Below are 17,632 nucleotides of genomic sequence, written 5' to 3'. Positions count from 1 at the left end.
AGGAGGAAGTGCATTGTTGATATTAAGAAGCATATGAAGAAGATACTTCCATGACGTTATTACTTGAAGTGGAAGAAGATGAGGATGAAGATGGTGAAGAACGTGCTTTCTTGCTTATGATGATACTACCACTCCCAACACTCCTTTTCTTCACCGATAAGCGACACAGAACCCAATCTCCTATATCGCAAGCATTGTTATTAGCATGTAGAGTAGTACTAACCAGGCGATATTCATGCAAGACCCAGTGAGTTCTAGTGCCATTGGGAGATTTCCCTTGGTAAAACACTAGGGTTTTTCTAATGCCAAGAATGCTATTATCGTCACTATTATTAGAAGATGAAATGATTCTTTTGTCGGATCCTGTTGCCTTCCAATAGCCAGAGGTGGTTGTTCGGTTCATGCGGCTTCCATTTCTATACTTGGGTTCCTTGCTGCTGAAGAAATACATCTCTTGATGTTCATCACAATTTCCTATGTATCAAAATAACAATATATTAACCATCATGTTATGTATGTGACTATTTAATATACATACGTATACGGGTACATATGTAGGTACCTGGCAAATCCCAAGGATCATAGTTGGAGAGATTGATGTCAGGAATCATGGAAGCGGGCAAGGGGAATGAGAAGACCTTACATTTCAAATACTGAAACACAAGCTCTTCATCCGTTGGCTGGAATCTGAATCCAGGAGGCATTCTACTTACCCCATTCTTCTTCACAAAATTTAACTTTTCCATTATTTGATTGTATTATATTCTCTCTACTCTCTGATACTATACATGCACATCGATGAAATTCAGTTAAGCTAACATGGAACTATATTTATACAAGAGAAAAGCGACACATATATAGTATATATGATAGCATGCATCCACTTTAATTTGTTCTATTGACAAATTAATTAAACAAATCTTCTTCTCTTATCGTGCTCTTAAAGATCTTTTTCTTTCCCTTTTGACATGATGCCTAACCTTTATATCGTAATAAAGTCGTCATAGTCGTTGTTGGAAAGAATATTATTATATATTACTATTATGTAATTTAACATGACATAAAAATTTTTTTGAATTACTTTTTTATTGTCATAGTAAAAAAATCTATTAGGGAGAACTATTTTCGTTAAAATCTACTTAGAAATATTTTATATTCTACTATATATCCTAATTACTCTTGAAATCAAAGTAATATGACCAATATTACTACTTGTTAAAATTTACTAACATATTTTATCTATTCTTGAGTTGAATTAGCTGTATATGTACTTAAAAATAGTTTCATATTTTTTGTTAACGTAAACACCTACTAAAACTGCTAAAGATAAGATAAATGCACAATATCTTATTATAACGATGATGGGTTTATTAGTACAAAGTAATTTACAATATTTTTTTTCTTATTTCAAGATAAATAAAAAAAATTACTGAAAAAAGATATAATACAATTTATACTTATCATTTATGTATAAGCACCATTACATTTAATCATAATCCCCACAAAAAGAGAGAAAAGCAAAAAAGACGAAGAAGAAAAAAAAGACAACGCACAATAGTTTTTATAGATGTTATTTTATCACTCAATCTTCTAAATTAAAAATGAAATTAAGCACGTGAAAAATATAATTTAAACATTAAAAAAATTTAACATGTGAAAAGTTATGATAAATTAACTTGTATAGAATAAATAAAATTTTTAATAAAAATACAAAAACTTAATAAATAAATAGGAACAAAATAAAAAATATAAAAGAGATAGAGGATAATATAACGAATAATAATGTTTCATAGTTTATTAAAAAAATAAAAAGTAAAAATAATGCATCATAAAAAGTAAAAAAAAAAAGTATTAACGAATAAAAGAGCAATTGGTTAGTTATTGCTAGTGTGATCAAATAAAATATTAAATAATTTAATATTCATCTCAATCAAATCAAATAAATAATTGGATTAATATTTACATACAAGCTTTTTCACTATACAAGTCATACAAGTCCTAAAAATCCCTAATCAATCTATTATTCATCATTTTTTTTTTAACTTTTGCTATATATATATGTATAACATGAAAATTACACTAGATATTATTTCAAATCAGAAAATTAAACTTCTCTCCGATCCCCCTATTAAGAGTAGTATACTCACACACATCAATCAGAGCCTGTCACGTAAGAAATTTCATATTAAATTCTACTTCTGATCAAAGACCCTGACCTTGTTATTACTTTCATATACCAAAGTCTTGCATGTGATTCATGTCTGCCGCATTATCGTTTTACATATTTATTGACCTTTTCTAATATAATTTTTCTATTCAATTTTCGTGCTTAAAGTTCTCCTATATTTGCCATGTAAATTGATCATGATATAATTATTGTCTATTTGCCTACTCTTTTCAAAGAAAAAAAAAATGAATTTGAATAATTATTATTGATGGATAGATGACTCAGACTCACTTTATGTTGCCTGCAAGTGTTTCTAAAGACGAAGCTTCTTTTTCCTTTAGTAGTTTTCTTTACAACGATTTGCTTCGGCTCTGTTTAATTTTAGTTTGTTTGTTTGTAAAATTAAAGTTTCCAAAGAATTCAATTAAAAAAATGGATGTACGAAAAATATATAAAGGGGAAAAAATGAACAGGCCCATATATACTTTCGATAAAAAGCAAAACCACCATCACATTATTAAACATGCACATAGAGTCAACTAATTAGAACAGAGTAATTATTACATTATATAATGTAAATCACTAAATCATATTATTTTATTATTGTAAACTATATACATATAATGTAAATCATATTTTAAGTTAAAAATTGCGGTTCTAAATAAACATATAAAAAGATACGTTATCTTATCAGTTATCACTACTTACTAAAATATATTATGACCATTGTTAAATCTAGATTAAGATCAGAAAAGGATTTAAAAGAAAGTATTGGTACTTTTCTTCACTAGGAAGATGTTGATTTAAAGAGCTTTATTTTTCCCACTACAATCAGATTTTGAAAGATTCACTAGCGCTTACTAAAAAAATTAAAAAGAAAATAAGAAGTCAATATTACGTATTTGCATGTTTGAATCCTTGCTTAAGACCGCGGCAAAAGAAGTAGTTGGTTCCTGTAGGTGTAAGTAAAATACAATACTATTATTTAAATAAGTGTCTTGCTTAGTTCTATTACACATGGGACTCACTTAGTCACTTCTCTTAGCTTTAATTTCTGTCTTTTTTTTCCTTTCTTTTTTTTTTTTTTTTTTTTTTTTTTCTTTTTTTTTTTTTTTCTTTTTTTTTTTTTTTCTTTTTTTTTTTTTTTGGTTAAGGCTCTTTTTTTATAGTTTATGATTTATGATGCACTAAGGTGTCCTTTTCCAATAAAATTTAACTGCGTTTCTGTTTGTGGAGCCTCCCCTAATAATCATGTGTTGCAATCTCTCTCTCACTCTCTTTTCTGTTCTTTCTTTCATGCACTAATTTCACTAATTCTATGCCAAAGCGAAGAAAAACAGTAGAAAAGGCAAACTATGCTTAACGCATAAGAAACTTTGTCATGCCTCACTACTAGTTTTTATCTGGATCATAGGCAATTAATTAGTAGCATTCAAAAGCATATAGCTTTAAGAATAGACTATAGAGTAAGGTAGTAGTGTTTAATTATGATTGAGGTCTTAGTTTTTCCTTAGTTCTTCTTTTAATTAATTTTTACTAGCTAATATGGTATCTTATTCAATTACGCAGAATAAGTATTAGAAACGACATACAACACATTGTTTATCAAACTATTCAAATAAAAACAGTATGATAAATGTCAATCTTCTGGAAAACTTTAGTAAAAACTAAAAACTAATCTAGTATTCAAAATAGAAAGATATTAACTAGCAAGTTAAATAGTACTATGGTGACACAGTGACAGATTCAAAAAATTTTAGTTATCAGCATAAAAATATATTAAAATAAATTTTACTAAGGTTGTTAACTGTCGGATGTAGAAGCAAAAATAGAAAGAAATAAAAGGATAAATAAGAAGATAAGGATTCAAACTGAATAAAAATAGATACATTGAAATTGAAATAGAAGCAAAAATGATATATTGAAATTGAGTACAAAGAGAATCACTCTACTTTCTACCCAATTTCTTGACGCAACAAAAAATGAACTCCTCAACCTAACTTGTCAACGCCATAATTTGGAAATTAAATCAAAGGGAGTCATCAACCTTTTACTCAATTTTTCGATGCAACAAGAGAGGAAATCCTCAACCTCAATTGTCCATATCATGGTTTCATCACGAAACCAAAAAGGAGTTTTTATACCTCTAAATCATTCTATACTATGACTACCCTATTTTATAAGATATTTATAACCTCTTATTAGGTTAAAATGTAGAAAACCCTAAGCCCACAAATATAAGGCCAATCTAATAATTAAATAAACAAAATCAAAATACATCAAATTAAATTAAAACATTCTAAAAATGTAAACTAATATCTTCTAAATAACACTTGAACTCCATATTGTAACACCCTAATCTTTAGCACGTCATGATCGTACTAAAAATAAAGTGTTACTACTCTACTTTTTTTATTAGCTATTTAATATTGAGTCTTTAGTTCGCATTTCAGTTTTATAGAAAATTTCATAAAATTATCTTTAGTAATTAAAATCACATATAAAAGATATTCAAATAATAATAATCACATAATTATTAATAATAATAAATGCTATACAAATGAATTCAATATGAAACTTGAATACAATACATATTCCTCTGGATAAAATAAAAGCTAAAGCAACAAGGGTGAGGGGACTCTATAAAAACAACGGGCATCACAAGTAAATCTACTAATCGTCTGCAACTTCATACTGAATCTTCGAACCTGTCACTAAAAGGGTGGAAGATTTTGGAGTGAGAACAAACCACACGTTCTTAGTAGGAAATGCAAATGCCGTAAAAGTAATGACTTTAATGCAAATAATTTAACTTACTCAGTAAAACTATTTTGTTAAACCTTTGGAAATACTTTTTACTTTTACTTTTACTTTAAATAATTAATTACCTTCTTTAAATTTCAGAACTTAAAACAAATCTCAATCGCAACCTCAATTCTCAGTCACCTCAATACACCAACTAATAGCATAAGAAACAGATCAACACACAAACAAATTGCAATAAGACAAACAGCATAATCACAGAGAAACTAGATAAGCAAACACAATCAAATGCTAATGTGCAAACAACATGATGCATGTCTATTCCTAACGCAAGCCATGAGCTCATGTGTCGGTTGCCTACCCGCTCCCAACATTACCGGGCACGAGTCCCAGATATGGCTTTCCAGATGCATACAGTGTGCTTATAAGTCTTACGGCTAAGCCGCATACAGTGTGACTTTCAAATCAATGAGCTTACATCTGAAAAATAGTTCTCAGTGTGTGGGCGTCCCCACTATACATTTGGCACTAAGGTCCAAACAAAGTCGCATCTGCTCTCCTGTGGCAGACATTCCTTTAATTAATATATTCCTTTAATCTTTGTTCTCTGCTCTCCTGTGACAGAGATTCCTTTAATTATCTCTCTTTCCTTTACTTTTCGTTCTTCTTCTTTTCTTTCTTATCAAACAGAACTCAAAATATAACTTTAAAGCGAAATTCCTTCTCAAAATATTGAGTTTAAAACATTAAACTTTTCTTAATAAATCGAATTGAAAACAAAATTCTTTTCGTAATAAATCGAAATCAAATAATATTCTTAAATCATATTTACTTTTAAATAACACTTTAAATAAACTCTTAGAGTTTATAAAAATTTCGCCAGCATTTCCTCTAAAATTCGGACTATGCCACCCTTTTAGGGTCCCAACCAAATCATTTTCGATTCTGAAAGATCATCCTTGATAAATCAGACATTCCAAATTCAATGCCAAATTATTTTACAAATCTAAAAGCTAACTAGGTTCAATTTCAAAATTATTTCTCAAAATAAGCCTATAAATCTGATTTTTAATACAAAGTTTGCTTCTTAATGTAAATACATATTTAAAAGAGGTTTTCAAAACAAAAATCACTTTTTTTTTCATATGTTTTTATAAAAATTTGGACAGAACCTCCTCTTAAAATTCGTCTTCACCACCCTTATAGGCTCCCTTACTTTTATAATTTCTCAAATCAACAACCCAACCAAGACATTGACATAATCAGAGTTTCCAGCATCAATCACAGCCTCAATTCAAACTCAATTCATATTTCCAATTCAACAAGCAATACCAAATCTATCACTATTCACAACCACAACTCAACAAATATTCATTATAACCATCCAATAATAAGAATTTCAGTATTCCTAAACAATCAAGAAATCAAACACATATTCATCAAATTCAGTCACAAATATAACTTAAACTCAGCCATTCCAAATAATTATAAATTATTTATAAATACCCACTAGACTTCCATGGCAATAGTTAATTTCAAAATAAAATCCCCTACCTTGATTGTCGAAACCCGAAAGCTATGAAACGCGAAAAAAAATCTCTTTTTCCTTCTGGCCCGCCGCAGTGGCAGCCATCAAACACCACATGCAGTCACAGTAACTTCGACCCTGAGACATTAACGTCGCAAAAACTTCAACAGATTATAACAAAATGCTAACGGCAAGGGTTTTAAGGCAAGAACAGCTTACTGTACCGAGCAAGAACCAAGAACTGGGTAGCGGTAGCTCCATCAGTTGATTCCAGCGACACCCGTGCCATACCCAGTGACCAGAACGGCAGCAGAGCAGCTCCAACAACCACATGCAGCTTAGGGGCAACCTTCACCCACAACAACAGAGACCATGACAAAACCCATCCTTACCGTCACCTTCTCTTTCTTCCCGGCATCTTCCTCTCCCTCAGTCCAGATCGGCGATAGCATGAACAACTCACAGGCAGTGGTGAGGGCAAGCTAGGAGCGACGAACGGCAGCGGCTCTTCACCCTCTTCGCGTTAAGTTTTCCTTCTCCCGGTGACCCAGCTGATGGTGGCGACGAACCACAACCGTGGCACAGTCTACGGCGAAGGCGCGGCGGTTCTAAGCCCACGACCTCCTCTCTCCACGTCGTCTTCTCCATCACTCGAAAACTCTCTTTTCTTCGCGGCTCTACTCAACGGCGCTAGGCGGCGACTATGCGACGGCAACCTGGCAGGCGTGGTAGAATGAGGCTGAATGGCGGCAACGCGAGTTGGACAACAGCAGCGTGGACAGCTCTCTTTCCTCTCGGCTCACCCTTCCCCCTTCTCTTCTGCTGGTTCCTCTCTTTCCCCATTTCCCTTTCTTTCTTTAACTTCTTGGTTTTTCTTGCTGCTGCCGTTGAGTTTGGTAAGGAAGGGGAGAAACTAGGGTTGGCAATATATACCATACCCGCAGGTACCCAACTCAGATCAACCCGTTCATGTAGGGTTGTCTACCCTACCCGCTGCGAGTAGGGTAGGGTAAGGTGCAAATTTGTCTGCGGGTAGGGTAGGGTACGGGTTTAGGGTATACCCTACCCTACCCTACCCGCACCCTTAATATATTATATAATATATATGTAAAAGTTATGTATGTAGTGAAGAAAGTGAGTCTTGTACTCACAATCTTCTTCTTATAAAAACTTGAAATAATCACTAAACTAGTTGATGATCATATTATTTGTAATTTTATGTTAGATTTCTTTAAGATTTTATTGTTTTTCATTTTTATTTGAACGTAGTTTTTTATTTTTTATTTTATTAATATGTATGAAATTTGGAATGGTTGAATTTTATATTTATTTGATTTTTTTTGTTTCTGCGAGTAGGATAGGGTTTAGAACTTTAGGGTGTGGCTAGGGTTAAGGTTGAGAGATTTTCAACTCGCAGGTAGGGTAGGGTAGAGTTTTAAGAAAGTTTTCAACCCGCGGGTAGAGTTAGGGTAGAGTCTAAACACTACCCTACCCTATCTATTGCCAGCCCTAAGAGAAACATTGGCAGTTAGGGTTAGGTTAGAAGGGATTAGGGTTAGTGTTTGGTTTTTAGTGTTTCAATTTGAAAATATTTGGGTAGTTTAAATAATTTTTAATAAAATTAGGAGTAATAGAGTAATTGAAAATCAATTTTAATCCAATAATAATATCTATAAAAATACTATTTAATTATTAATTTACAAAATTTATTTTCAAATAATTAATATAATTCCATAACTAGAGATAATTAAATTAATTTTTTTTAAATTATAAAATAAAATTCAAAATCTAATTATTCAAATTGGACAAAGATAATATAATAATAAGAGCAAAATATATTAATCCATATATACTTATTAATTTGTTTCCAAATTTCTAGTTGTGGAGTTGGGGGGAGTGCCTCCTTCCTTCTTCTCACCTAGATCTATCTTTGTGGTGAAGTGACTAGAGATGACACATAATAATTACATATACATTCATAGAAAAGTATTTCTTCAACATTTTGGAAAAATAATGCTTGCACTATTTCTTATATGAGTAAGATTAGGGAGTCAGTTTTTAATTTTTTTAATTTTATATTTTACATGATAAATTCTTAATTTTAAATATTAGTTTGAATTATAAATACTAAACCTATCTTAAATTCTTCAAAAAATGAAAATTATTTAGAATTTAAAAAAATTAGCAAAATTTGCCTGATTTTTGGTTGTTTTCTACACGCTGACAAATAAAATCGTAAGCCCAAAAACAATATAAAGCCTAAATGATCCTCTAAAGCCCAATACAGAGTTGGCTTATGTCCATTGAAATTGGACACACAATTTTACAGTTTTTCTGATAGTCGTCTTCCTAGTTCTTATCGATTAGGGTTTTTCTGAGAAATTTTGATTGAAGTTTCTACAGCCTAATCCTCTCTCCATTATCCATGGATTTTTCAAAGCTTGATTCATCTGACATGCAGCAATTCTACTCTGTAAGTTTCAGACGTTGCTCTTTCTTTTTTCCATTCGATTGAGGTTTGTTTCGAATTTGTTGTCGTAGAATCGTACGAACTTCTAGTTTGCAAGAGTTCTGTTTCTTTATATTTACTTATTATTGTTCTTTATTCTTAGTGTGCTTTTGGTGAATTTTTTTTGCCCTTTCGTGTTTATCGCTTCAAAATGAGTGGAAAGCAATGAATTTTCCGTTGCTTTTTCAATTTTTACTACTTCATTTTGTAAATATCTGTTTTGTTTCACTTAATCTTATCTGGTCAAATAAAAAAAAGGAGAATTAATATAGAGTAAGAAGATTCAATTAGCACACAGGTATTTTACAGGGATAAAAAAAATTCATTCAAACAAAAATCATATCAAATGTGATAGGATTTTGAGGGCATTTGTTTGGTTTTATTTATTTATTTATTACTAACATTGGGGTTTTTCGCAGCATTCTTTTTAAATTCATGTGATAAAAATGAGTTAACATTGAAATAAAAGATTTAAAGTTTAACTTAGTTAAGTAATTGCAGCAAGAGCAGCAACTAGCAATGGTTAATGAAATGGTGTCAAAGCTGACAGATGCATGCTGGGACAAATGCATCACGGGTACACCTGGGAATAAGTTCAGTTCGAGTGAATCTACTTGTCTTTCTAACTGTGCACATCGCTATATTGAGATGAGCCTACTTATCATGAAAAAGTTTCAAAGCTTGCAGTGAAGATCATCAACTTAATTAATCTGCAATTTGGTTTTTCGGTTGGTCACTCATGTCTGTCTTAGATTACATCCAAATTGTTTGGGCATTGTTAGTTTTTATCTCTGCGAATTTGTGACACACTGGAAAGTACTATAGCGTTGGTTCCCATGTGAATCTATAAGAAGTTTAGTACCTTTCGGTGCGGTTTTTGTACTACTATTTTAATAGTTTAACTTTGATCATTACAATGGCTCATAATCCATGTTGCCTTTGCAGTCCAACGATAAAATTCGTCTTTATATGCAGTGAAATGAGTGAAACTTTTTAAGTATTTGTTCTTGTTAATAAAAATAAAAAAAATGTAAATGCCATCATAAGCCTAATTTAAATTTACAAGTGTTTGGCCAATGAGTAATAGCTCAAATGGCATAGTCTCCTCATACTCAATTAAGAAGTTGCGGGTTCGAGTCTCCTATCTTTGGTAAAAAAAAAAAAAAATTACAAGTGTTTGTTTAGTAATAGGGAGAAGGGATATTCTTACACAAATACTTAAAAAATTGCTAAAGGTTTTATATTTTTAATTTTTTTTCCATGGTTGTAATTTCAACTTTTTTTATAAGAGTCATTTTAAATGTTAGAGAATTAAATTTTTTGTTTGGTTGAGATAATTATATTAGTTATATTTTCAAAAGTTTTGTTTAACATAGATGGTTAGATTATCTTTGACTGTTAATTTATGCGAATAAATATATTTTAAAATGAGATTAGAAAAAAGAGAGAAAATTGAATTTCTTTTTTCTTTTTTGAAGAAATTAAAATTCTTCATTTTTATTACTCAATCTTCAATTAAAATTTTTTGAATTTTGAAATTATATTTAAAAAAATTTAAATACATTATTTTCCATTAAAAGAATTTAAGTATTTTTTAAAGAGCAATGTTATATGAATATATGATCAACAAATATTATCATTTTTGGTCCATACTTAATGTAACACCCTAACCTTTAGCACGTCATGATCGTACTAAAAGTAAGGAGTTATTAACCTGTTCTCCTTATTTACTATTTAATATTGAGGCTTTAGGTCGATATCGCGTTTCAGTTTATAAGAAAATACCAGAAAATTATTTGTAGTAATTAAAATCACACAATTATTAATAATAATAAATTATTCAATGTACAAACAAGTCACAACAAGACAAACAATACAATCACAAAGTAATAAAACAGGCAAGCGCAATCAAATGCAAATGCGCAATCAATATGATGCATGTCTATCCCTAACGCAGGCCATGAGCTCATGTGTCGGTTGCCTACCCGCTCCCGACATTACCCGGGCACAAGTCCCAGATATGGTTTTCCAGATGCATCAGTGTGCTTATAAGTCGTACGGCCAGGCCGCATCAGTGTGACTTTAAGTCGTACGGCTAGGCCGCATCAGTGTGACTTTCCAAATCAATAAGCGTACATCTGAAAAACAGTTCTCAGTGTGTGGGCGTCCCCACTTTACATTTGGTACTAAGGCCCAAACAATGTCACATCTGCTCTCCTGTGGCAGAAACTTCATTAATTAATATATTCTTTAAATCCTTGTTCTCTACTCTCCTGTGGCAGAGATTCCTTTTCTTAATAAACCGAGCTCAAATCTTTACTTAAAACAAAATCTCTCCTTAAAAGATTGAGTTTAAAACATTATACTTTTCTTAATAAATTAAACTTTAAAATAGAATAAATCTTTTCTTAACTAAATATATTTTAAATAATTTAATTTTCCAAAACCAAATCTTTTAAAATAACTTTTCAAATAAAACCTCAGATTTTATAAAATTTCGGCAACATTTTCTCTAAAATTCGGACTAAACCACCCTTACGGGTTCCCTATTCCTCAACAATCACATTTTCACAACCTCAATCCAAACTTAATTTGACCAATTAAACTCTCATAACAACCAAACCAGTCACATTCACAGCAATAATCCATATTCAATATCATTACTATTATATATATATATATATATTTGTAATTATCCAATTAACTTTGTAGGCATTCTAAATTAAAAACTTAACTTTAAAAACAAACTCCCTACCTCCGTATGAAATTAAAATCAATGAAAGTTCTGGAAAAACTTTTTGACCGAGCTGCTGGAGAGGAAAGCGTCAGAAATCATCTGTGCTTCCTAAAAATTCAGTTGGCCGAACTCAAGGGGAAGAGGAGCTACGTCACTGTCAGCCTCCATCGAACAAAAATAATGCCAACGTGTAGAGAAGGAAGATAAAAATACTTTTACCGAATTAGATTTTTTATTAGAGTTACAGATCATAAGAAAATTGAAGTTGAAAGTCACGGTTCCATGGAAGTTTCTTGGTTGCTCTCTATCTCGGTCCTTTCTTTTCTTTTTCTTGTATGATTCGGTGATGAGGGAAGAGAAAATGAAAAAGATTAAGACTGATGGTGATGATTAGCTTTTATAAGGTAGGTTAGGTGTCATAAGAAGATGGATATATATATATATATATGTCATTACCATACATATATATGCTTGCATGCCTCCACGTTTCACATCTTTATTTTGCTTTCATATTGTGAATGAATCCACGTTTTATATATATATGTATAATGGATATGAGACCAGCTTTAGATTTTCTTTCTTCATTCCTTAAAGGCTTCGGCCATAATAATAATAATAATAATAATAATAACTTTAAAAATTTTTCTTCTTTAAAACTATTTTTCTCTCTTTTAATTACTCATGTTAAAACACTCTTAAAGTTTCAAGCAAGCAAATATAATGTTATTAACTCGTCGAATTCTATAGAGATATAAATAAGAAGCCTCATTTGGTGTTTTGGATGCGGCTGGCTGCCATTCATTAAAGGAGTGACGATATTGATGTGCTGCACCTAGAATTTTTTGAGTGAATTTTTTTTAATTCAAAATTAAAAATAAAAAAGTTGCAAAGTAATACAATATTCCTGTACAATATATTGATAATTGATTTAATAATAAATTTGTGCAAAAAAGAGCCTTTTTTATTATCGAGTAATTTCTTTTGCTATCCTACCATTCGTGGGATTTTTTATTTAAATTAATTAAATATATTATTTATCAAAATTTATAATAAAAAAAATTTATTGATATACATAATTTTATACATCTTGAATACTGTGACCCTATTTTCATTATACACATATTTTAAGTACTCGGTCATTAGAATATGATACAACAAAAACTTTATGTATTTTGGATGAGATATAATACAAAGCAAAAAACGAATATTCAATACCCGAGATACATGTGTAAAAGAAATGGAATTATAATACCTAAGATATGTGTCTAATTATCTAAATGTATAACTACATCCAAAAGAAAACTATATATAAAGAGTTTTTTTATTCAACCATTAGTCATATTATATCCATCTCTCTACTCTCTATTATAATCAGTTCTTTTTTATAGTAATTTATCCCAACGGGATAACAAGAAATGGTGAAGAATACTAGCAGAACACCCGTGCATCGCACAGATTGAAAATTTCTATTTCTTTTTTCAGTTCTTTTAGATTGTCATTTTTTACATTAATAAAAGTATTTTTGTTGCTCAATTTTTTATTTAAAGATAAAAGATTTATTTATTTTATCATTACTCAAAATACATAAGTATTATTTCTTAATCCATCATAATTTGTAAATTTTTTTTAATTAAGATCAAATTTATACTCATTCTTTCTATTTTTATTTTTTAAAACATGCAATTTTTATTTTTCAAAACATGCATTTGACTGTCAGCATACTATTTGATGAGCACTTAGAATTGACTAAAAAAATCTTGCCTACTATTTGATGAGCACTTAGAATTGGCTAAAAAAATTCTGCCTCACAGTGTATTATATCATATTCAACTTCATAAATTATGCGACAACAAATACAATTTAAACATATAAAGAACACAGTTTAAAAAATAAAACATGAATAAAAATCATAACCAATATCATTTATGTAAAAATTCTTTGATTTATTGTGTTAAAATAATTTATTTCTTAGATAAAAAAATTATTTTACAAAAATATAAATTATCATTTTTCAATGCTAATGAAAGTCTATAAAATTTAAAAGATCCCATGCATAAAAAGATGAACTTAAAGATTTGAAAAAATTACTATTTTGACTTTTGATTTTATTTATTTGTTGATTGAAAAAAAAGAGAGAATAAATGTCCAAAATCTCTCATCAAACTTATTTTTCAAGATTAAAAAAAGAAATACAGAAATAAAAACAAAGCTTTTTTTCAATTTGAACTATCCTTCAAATCTCTTAACTACTACCTTTTAATTTGAATCCTAACTTAGTTTAAAGAAAGCACCGTAGAGGATGTTACTTTTTGTTTTCGGACGTTGCTTTTTGCTTTACCTTTTATTTGAAAGGTAAAGCAAAAATATAATCTACTTTTAATATACCATTTGAAAAATTGAGTAGTATTCCAAAAATACTTCTTAATGTGTCTCTAAATTTTTTTCAACCTATCGAATTCAACAAATCATGTGACTTATACTACTACTAAAAATATCTATCCAACCAACAAAGACATAAAATTGAAGAAGTATAGAGTTGTAAAATAACAATAAAAAAGAGGTCAACTCAAACAACAATTGCAAAAAATAAAAAATGCATGTGTAGGAAATGCAAATTTCTAATAGCCTCATACTCCTTCTTTTTTCTCTTTCTCAATTTTCAACCATAATTAAATCATCAATCCCAGTGGATAAGCTTATGGCATAATGAATCATTTTCAAAAATGACACAAAATCAAAATATAAGAAAAGTGCTTCATCACATAGACTTGACTCTCCGACAAAATCATAGGCTTCCGAACAGTAACTTATATTTTGCACCTCTGTCAATACACAAGATAATTTATATCAAATTTAGCATCAATGTCCAAGAAAAGAAAATGTATAATTGGCACATATTAAATAAAATAATAGTTCGAAAAATAAAAAGGACAAAATATAAGACAAACTACAAAGAACCAAACACTAAATACAAAAAAATTCAGGAGTAGATTAAAGTGAGAATGAGATAAGGACACAACATGCTAAATTTCACATGTTTAAGAGTTACAAACACAACAAAGAAAACACCCCAAATCAACCCAAGAATAATGCATTTAAAACAAAAGATTAGACCATAATGTATTAATTGAGGCATGCTTGGAACACAAAAACTCACAGATTCATCAATTAAAATCAACATCGTAGAATTTGGAAAGAGCTGACCACTGAAATTGGAAATAATCCAAAGCCTAATCACCCTAACCTTAAGACTCAATGGTTCCTTCTCAAGATTAATCTTATTTATCATATCCATAGGAGTTCTCATTTTGAAATGGGATGAAAAAGATGAAAAAAAAACTCTAATAGAAAATACAATGGGCCAGATAAAAGTGAAAAAATTCTGCATCAACCAATGAAAGATAGTAACCCAATCTCAAAATTAAACGTAAATGGAGCAAAAATATAATATCTCTCTTACCTAATACCCAATTATCTATCTCATTTTTATTAGTTCTAATGCTTATAATATGAAGTGAGATTATTTTCTTAAACTCAAATTGGTCATAGACATCAAATATTAATAAATTTATAGATCAATTGCCAATGCTTAATATGCCACAATAACTTAATCAACTTTAAACCAATAAAAATCGATATCATGCAAAATGTTACCTCATAAAAATGCTTCCACAATACATGTTTCAGATGGCAAAAATACATAAACAAAAGGTGAAATAAAAAAGAAACACGACAGCATTTCATCTAATCTACATCCGACACATGCATAACTCTGAATCCCAGACCTACAGAACTTATTCAACCTAATTCCTAAATTGTGAAAAATAACATACTAAATTCTTTTAGGAAATTTGAATAAAAAACAGTGAACATTCTATACACACAAACTAATCCTTTAATATTGGAACAAAATAACACCAGAAAAAATCAAAATGAGCGAAGCCAGAAAGCAAATCCTAAAAGCTAACCTTTAAAAAATAAACAGAACGGGCGAAACTTAAACTTACCTATAGAAAGTGATCCACACTAAAATCCTTCTCCGTAAAACAAATAACCCTCAAGTTGCTGTCCTCCTCCATACTCTACACTTCATAATTTTAAAACCTGTATATTTGTCCGGTGATTGAAAAATTTTTCAACATAAATTCTCATTTTCTTGAGTAGCAATAGGCATTTTAATAAAAGAAAATGCATTAAAATCAAAAGAAAGCCAAAACACAGGATGTTCTTTGTTACTTTTATTTTAACAACTTGAGTATCAAATTGAATCCATTTAGAGTAACCAAATTCTTCAGCTACTGAAAATAACTGTTTCATCGTTGCAAAATATATATATATATATATAAATAAAAGAGCAAAGGTTAGCACCATATGTTTAGATCATGTCTTGAAATGACATAAAAGGATAACTTTCATCATTGTATCTACCTTTCAAGTTTTAGTAGTAATTTAATTTACAAAAATTACATGTAATAAAATGAGGACATGATTTCAAATCATAAATTATGCAAGATACCTTTTTTGTTAATTATAAGGTGCAAGCAAGGAATATCCTTATGCAATCTCAGAAACCATGTTTATCCTCTATCAAGCATTTCTTTTTCATTAGATTCTGCAAAAGCATTTGGATAATAGAGCCACAAAAAATAAATTTTCTTTCCAACTTCTTCTGCATAATTGTTTCAATAAAAATAGATAAGACATCTATTTGTAAAGCAAATATGCATTAAAAATACAAAGTAAATAATTTCTTCCATAATATTCCATGTTTTCGAGAGGAAATAATGTCATTGCTAAATTATTCCAATACAAAAGGCCCATCGCACATACCCAATAATATCAGTATCAATTTTGCTTTTTGTTCTTTTCTTTCACGTGTGTATCTAATATATATCACTTGCACAAATATTTAGCCGAATTTTAATCAGATAGTAACTGATTGTCAAATTTAATTAAACAAATCATGAATATTTTTGTACCAATACAAATGGGAGTTCCATAATATTCAATCACCAACCAATTTTTCATTTTCATTCAAGAAAAAAGAAACGAAGACCACATTGCATAAGACTAACTATTGAACCAAATTAGAGACGATAAAAAGAATTCAGAGGTAAATAAGAAAAATCCTGATCTCAGGCTTTGAAACTACAAAAATTCATCTAACTCCCCCTATTGTTCCTTTTTGCTAGAGAGACCAAAAAATAAAGTAATAAAATAAATTTCATCTCAGATTAAAAAAGTGAGAGACTATAAATTTAATAGCCAAAGAACATTAAACCAGTTAGAATCAAAATTTATAGAAGATAGTGTATAAATTACCTAAATTCTTTGATTTTGGACATCAAGAAGGGTTATTAAATAATTACTACTAACATACATGCAAGAAATAGCCTGAAAAATCTTCTAAGCAAAGAAATCAAATAAATTTTATATCAAAAAATACTTTAAACACCTGAGAAAAATAGAAAAAAAAAAGAATAAAAAATTAAATTCAAACAGAATGAAAAAATTAGATAAAAAAAGATTAGCAAAGAAACATATGAATTAATAAGAATAGTAAGTTCAAATTACACTAACCAATATAACTTATCCCCTTACAAAGAGATCACACTCACCGCCTCAGAGGGAGAACTCCCTTTCCGTCGAGCCCTCCTCGACCCCGTTATAGTCCATCTTGCCTCTTTGACTCCTCATCGCCCTCTCTTTCTGATCATTCCACCGCTGCTGTGTTTGAGAGGGATAGTCATAGCTTCAGGAGAAGTCTCGACCTGTCCTCCGCCCCATTATAGCCCATCTCGGCTGTGAGTCTTCATCGCCCTCTTTCTCTGCTCATTTTGTTGCTGCTGTGTTTGGGATGGATAGAAAGAACTTTGAGACATTAGGGTTTCAGAGAGAGAGAGAGAGAGAGAGAGAGAGAGAGAGAGA

General features: G+C 30.1%; 2 protein-coding genes and 1 long non-coding RNA gene across 6 annotated transcripts in view; 1 reads left to right on the top strand and 2 right to left on the bottom strand.

Moving 5' to 3' along the window:
* Nucleotides 1-869, bottom strand: LOC107634591 (NAC domain-containing protein 41). Its single transcript, XM_016338020.2, has 2 exons — nucleotides 563-869; nucleotides 1-474 (listed from the first exon to the last, which is right to left on the bottom strand). The coding sequence occupies exons 1-2, from the start codon at nucleotides 744-746 to the stop codon at nucleotides 23-25; spliced, it is 636 nt and encodes a 211-aa protein (XP_016193506.1). The 5' UTR covers nucleotides 747-869; the 3' UTR covers nucleotides 1-22.
* Nucleotides 8,738-9,964, top strand: LOC107630844 (mitochondrial import inner membrane translocase subunit TIM8). The gene is made up of 2 exons (XM_016334100.1): nucleotides 8,738-8,931; nucleotides 9,469-9,964. Exons 1-2 carry the CDS (start codon nucleotides 8,884-8,886, stop codon nucleotides 9,655-9,657), a joined length of 237 nt encoding a protein of 78 aa, XP_016189586.1. The 5' UTR covers nucleotides 8,738-8,883; the 3' UTR covers nucleotides 9,658-9,964.
* LOC110270282 overlaps nucleotides 14,493-17,632 on the bottom strand; it is a 6,543-nt gene continuing 3,403 nt past the window's right edge. The window contains exons 4-7 of one of the 4 annotated variants that reach the window (XR_002359649.1): nucleotides 17,323-17,550; nucleotides 16,221-16,316; nucleotides 15,712-15,808; nucleotides 14,493-14,526 (exon numbers count right to left, since the gene is read on the bottom strand). This is a non-coding gene — a long non-coding RNA (uncharacterized LOC110270282). Of the gene's footprint in view, nucleotides 14,527-14,678; nucleotides 15,809-16,220; nucleotides 16,317-17,322; nucleotides 17,551-17,632 lie in introns of those variants that run through there. The other 3 variants (XR_002359646.1, XR_002359648.1, XR_002359647.1) reach the window with 3 other exon arrangements.

The sequence above is a fragment of the Arachis ipaensis genome, chromosome B03 (assembly GCF_000816755.2).
Source record: "Arachis ipaensis cultivar K30076 chromosome B03, Araip1.1, whole genome shotgun sequence".
NCBI lineage: Eukaryota > Viridiplantae > Streptophyta > Magnoliopsida > Fabales > Fabaceae > Arachis > Arachis ipaensis.
This window is presented reverse-complemented; position numbering and strand designations above follow the sequence as displayed.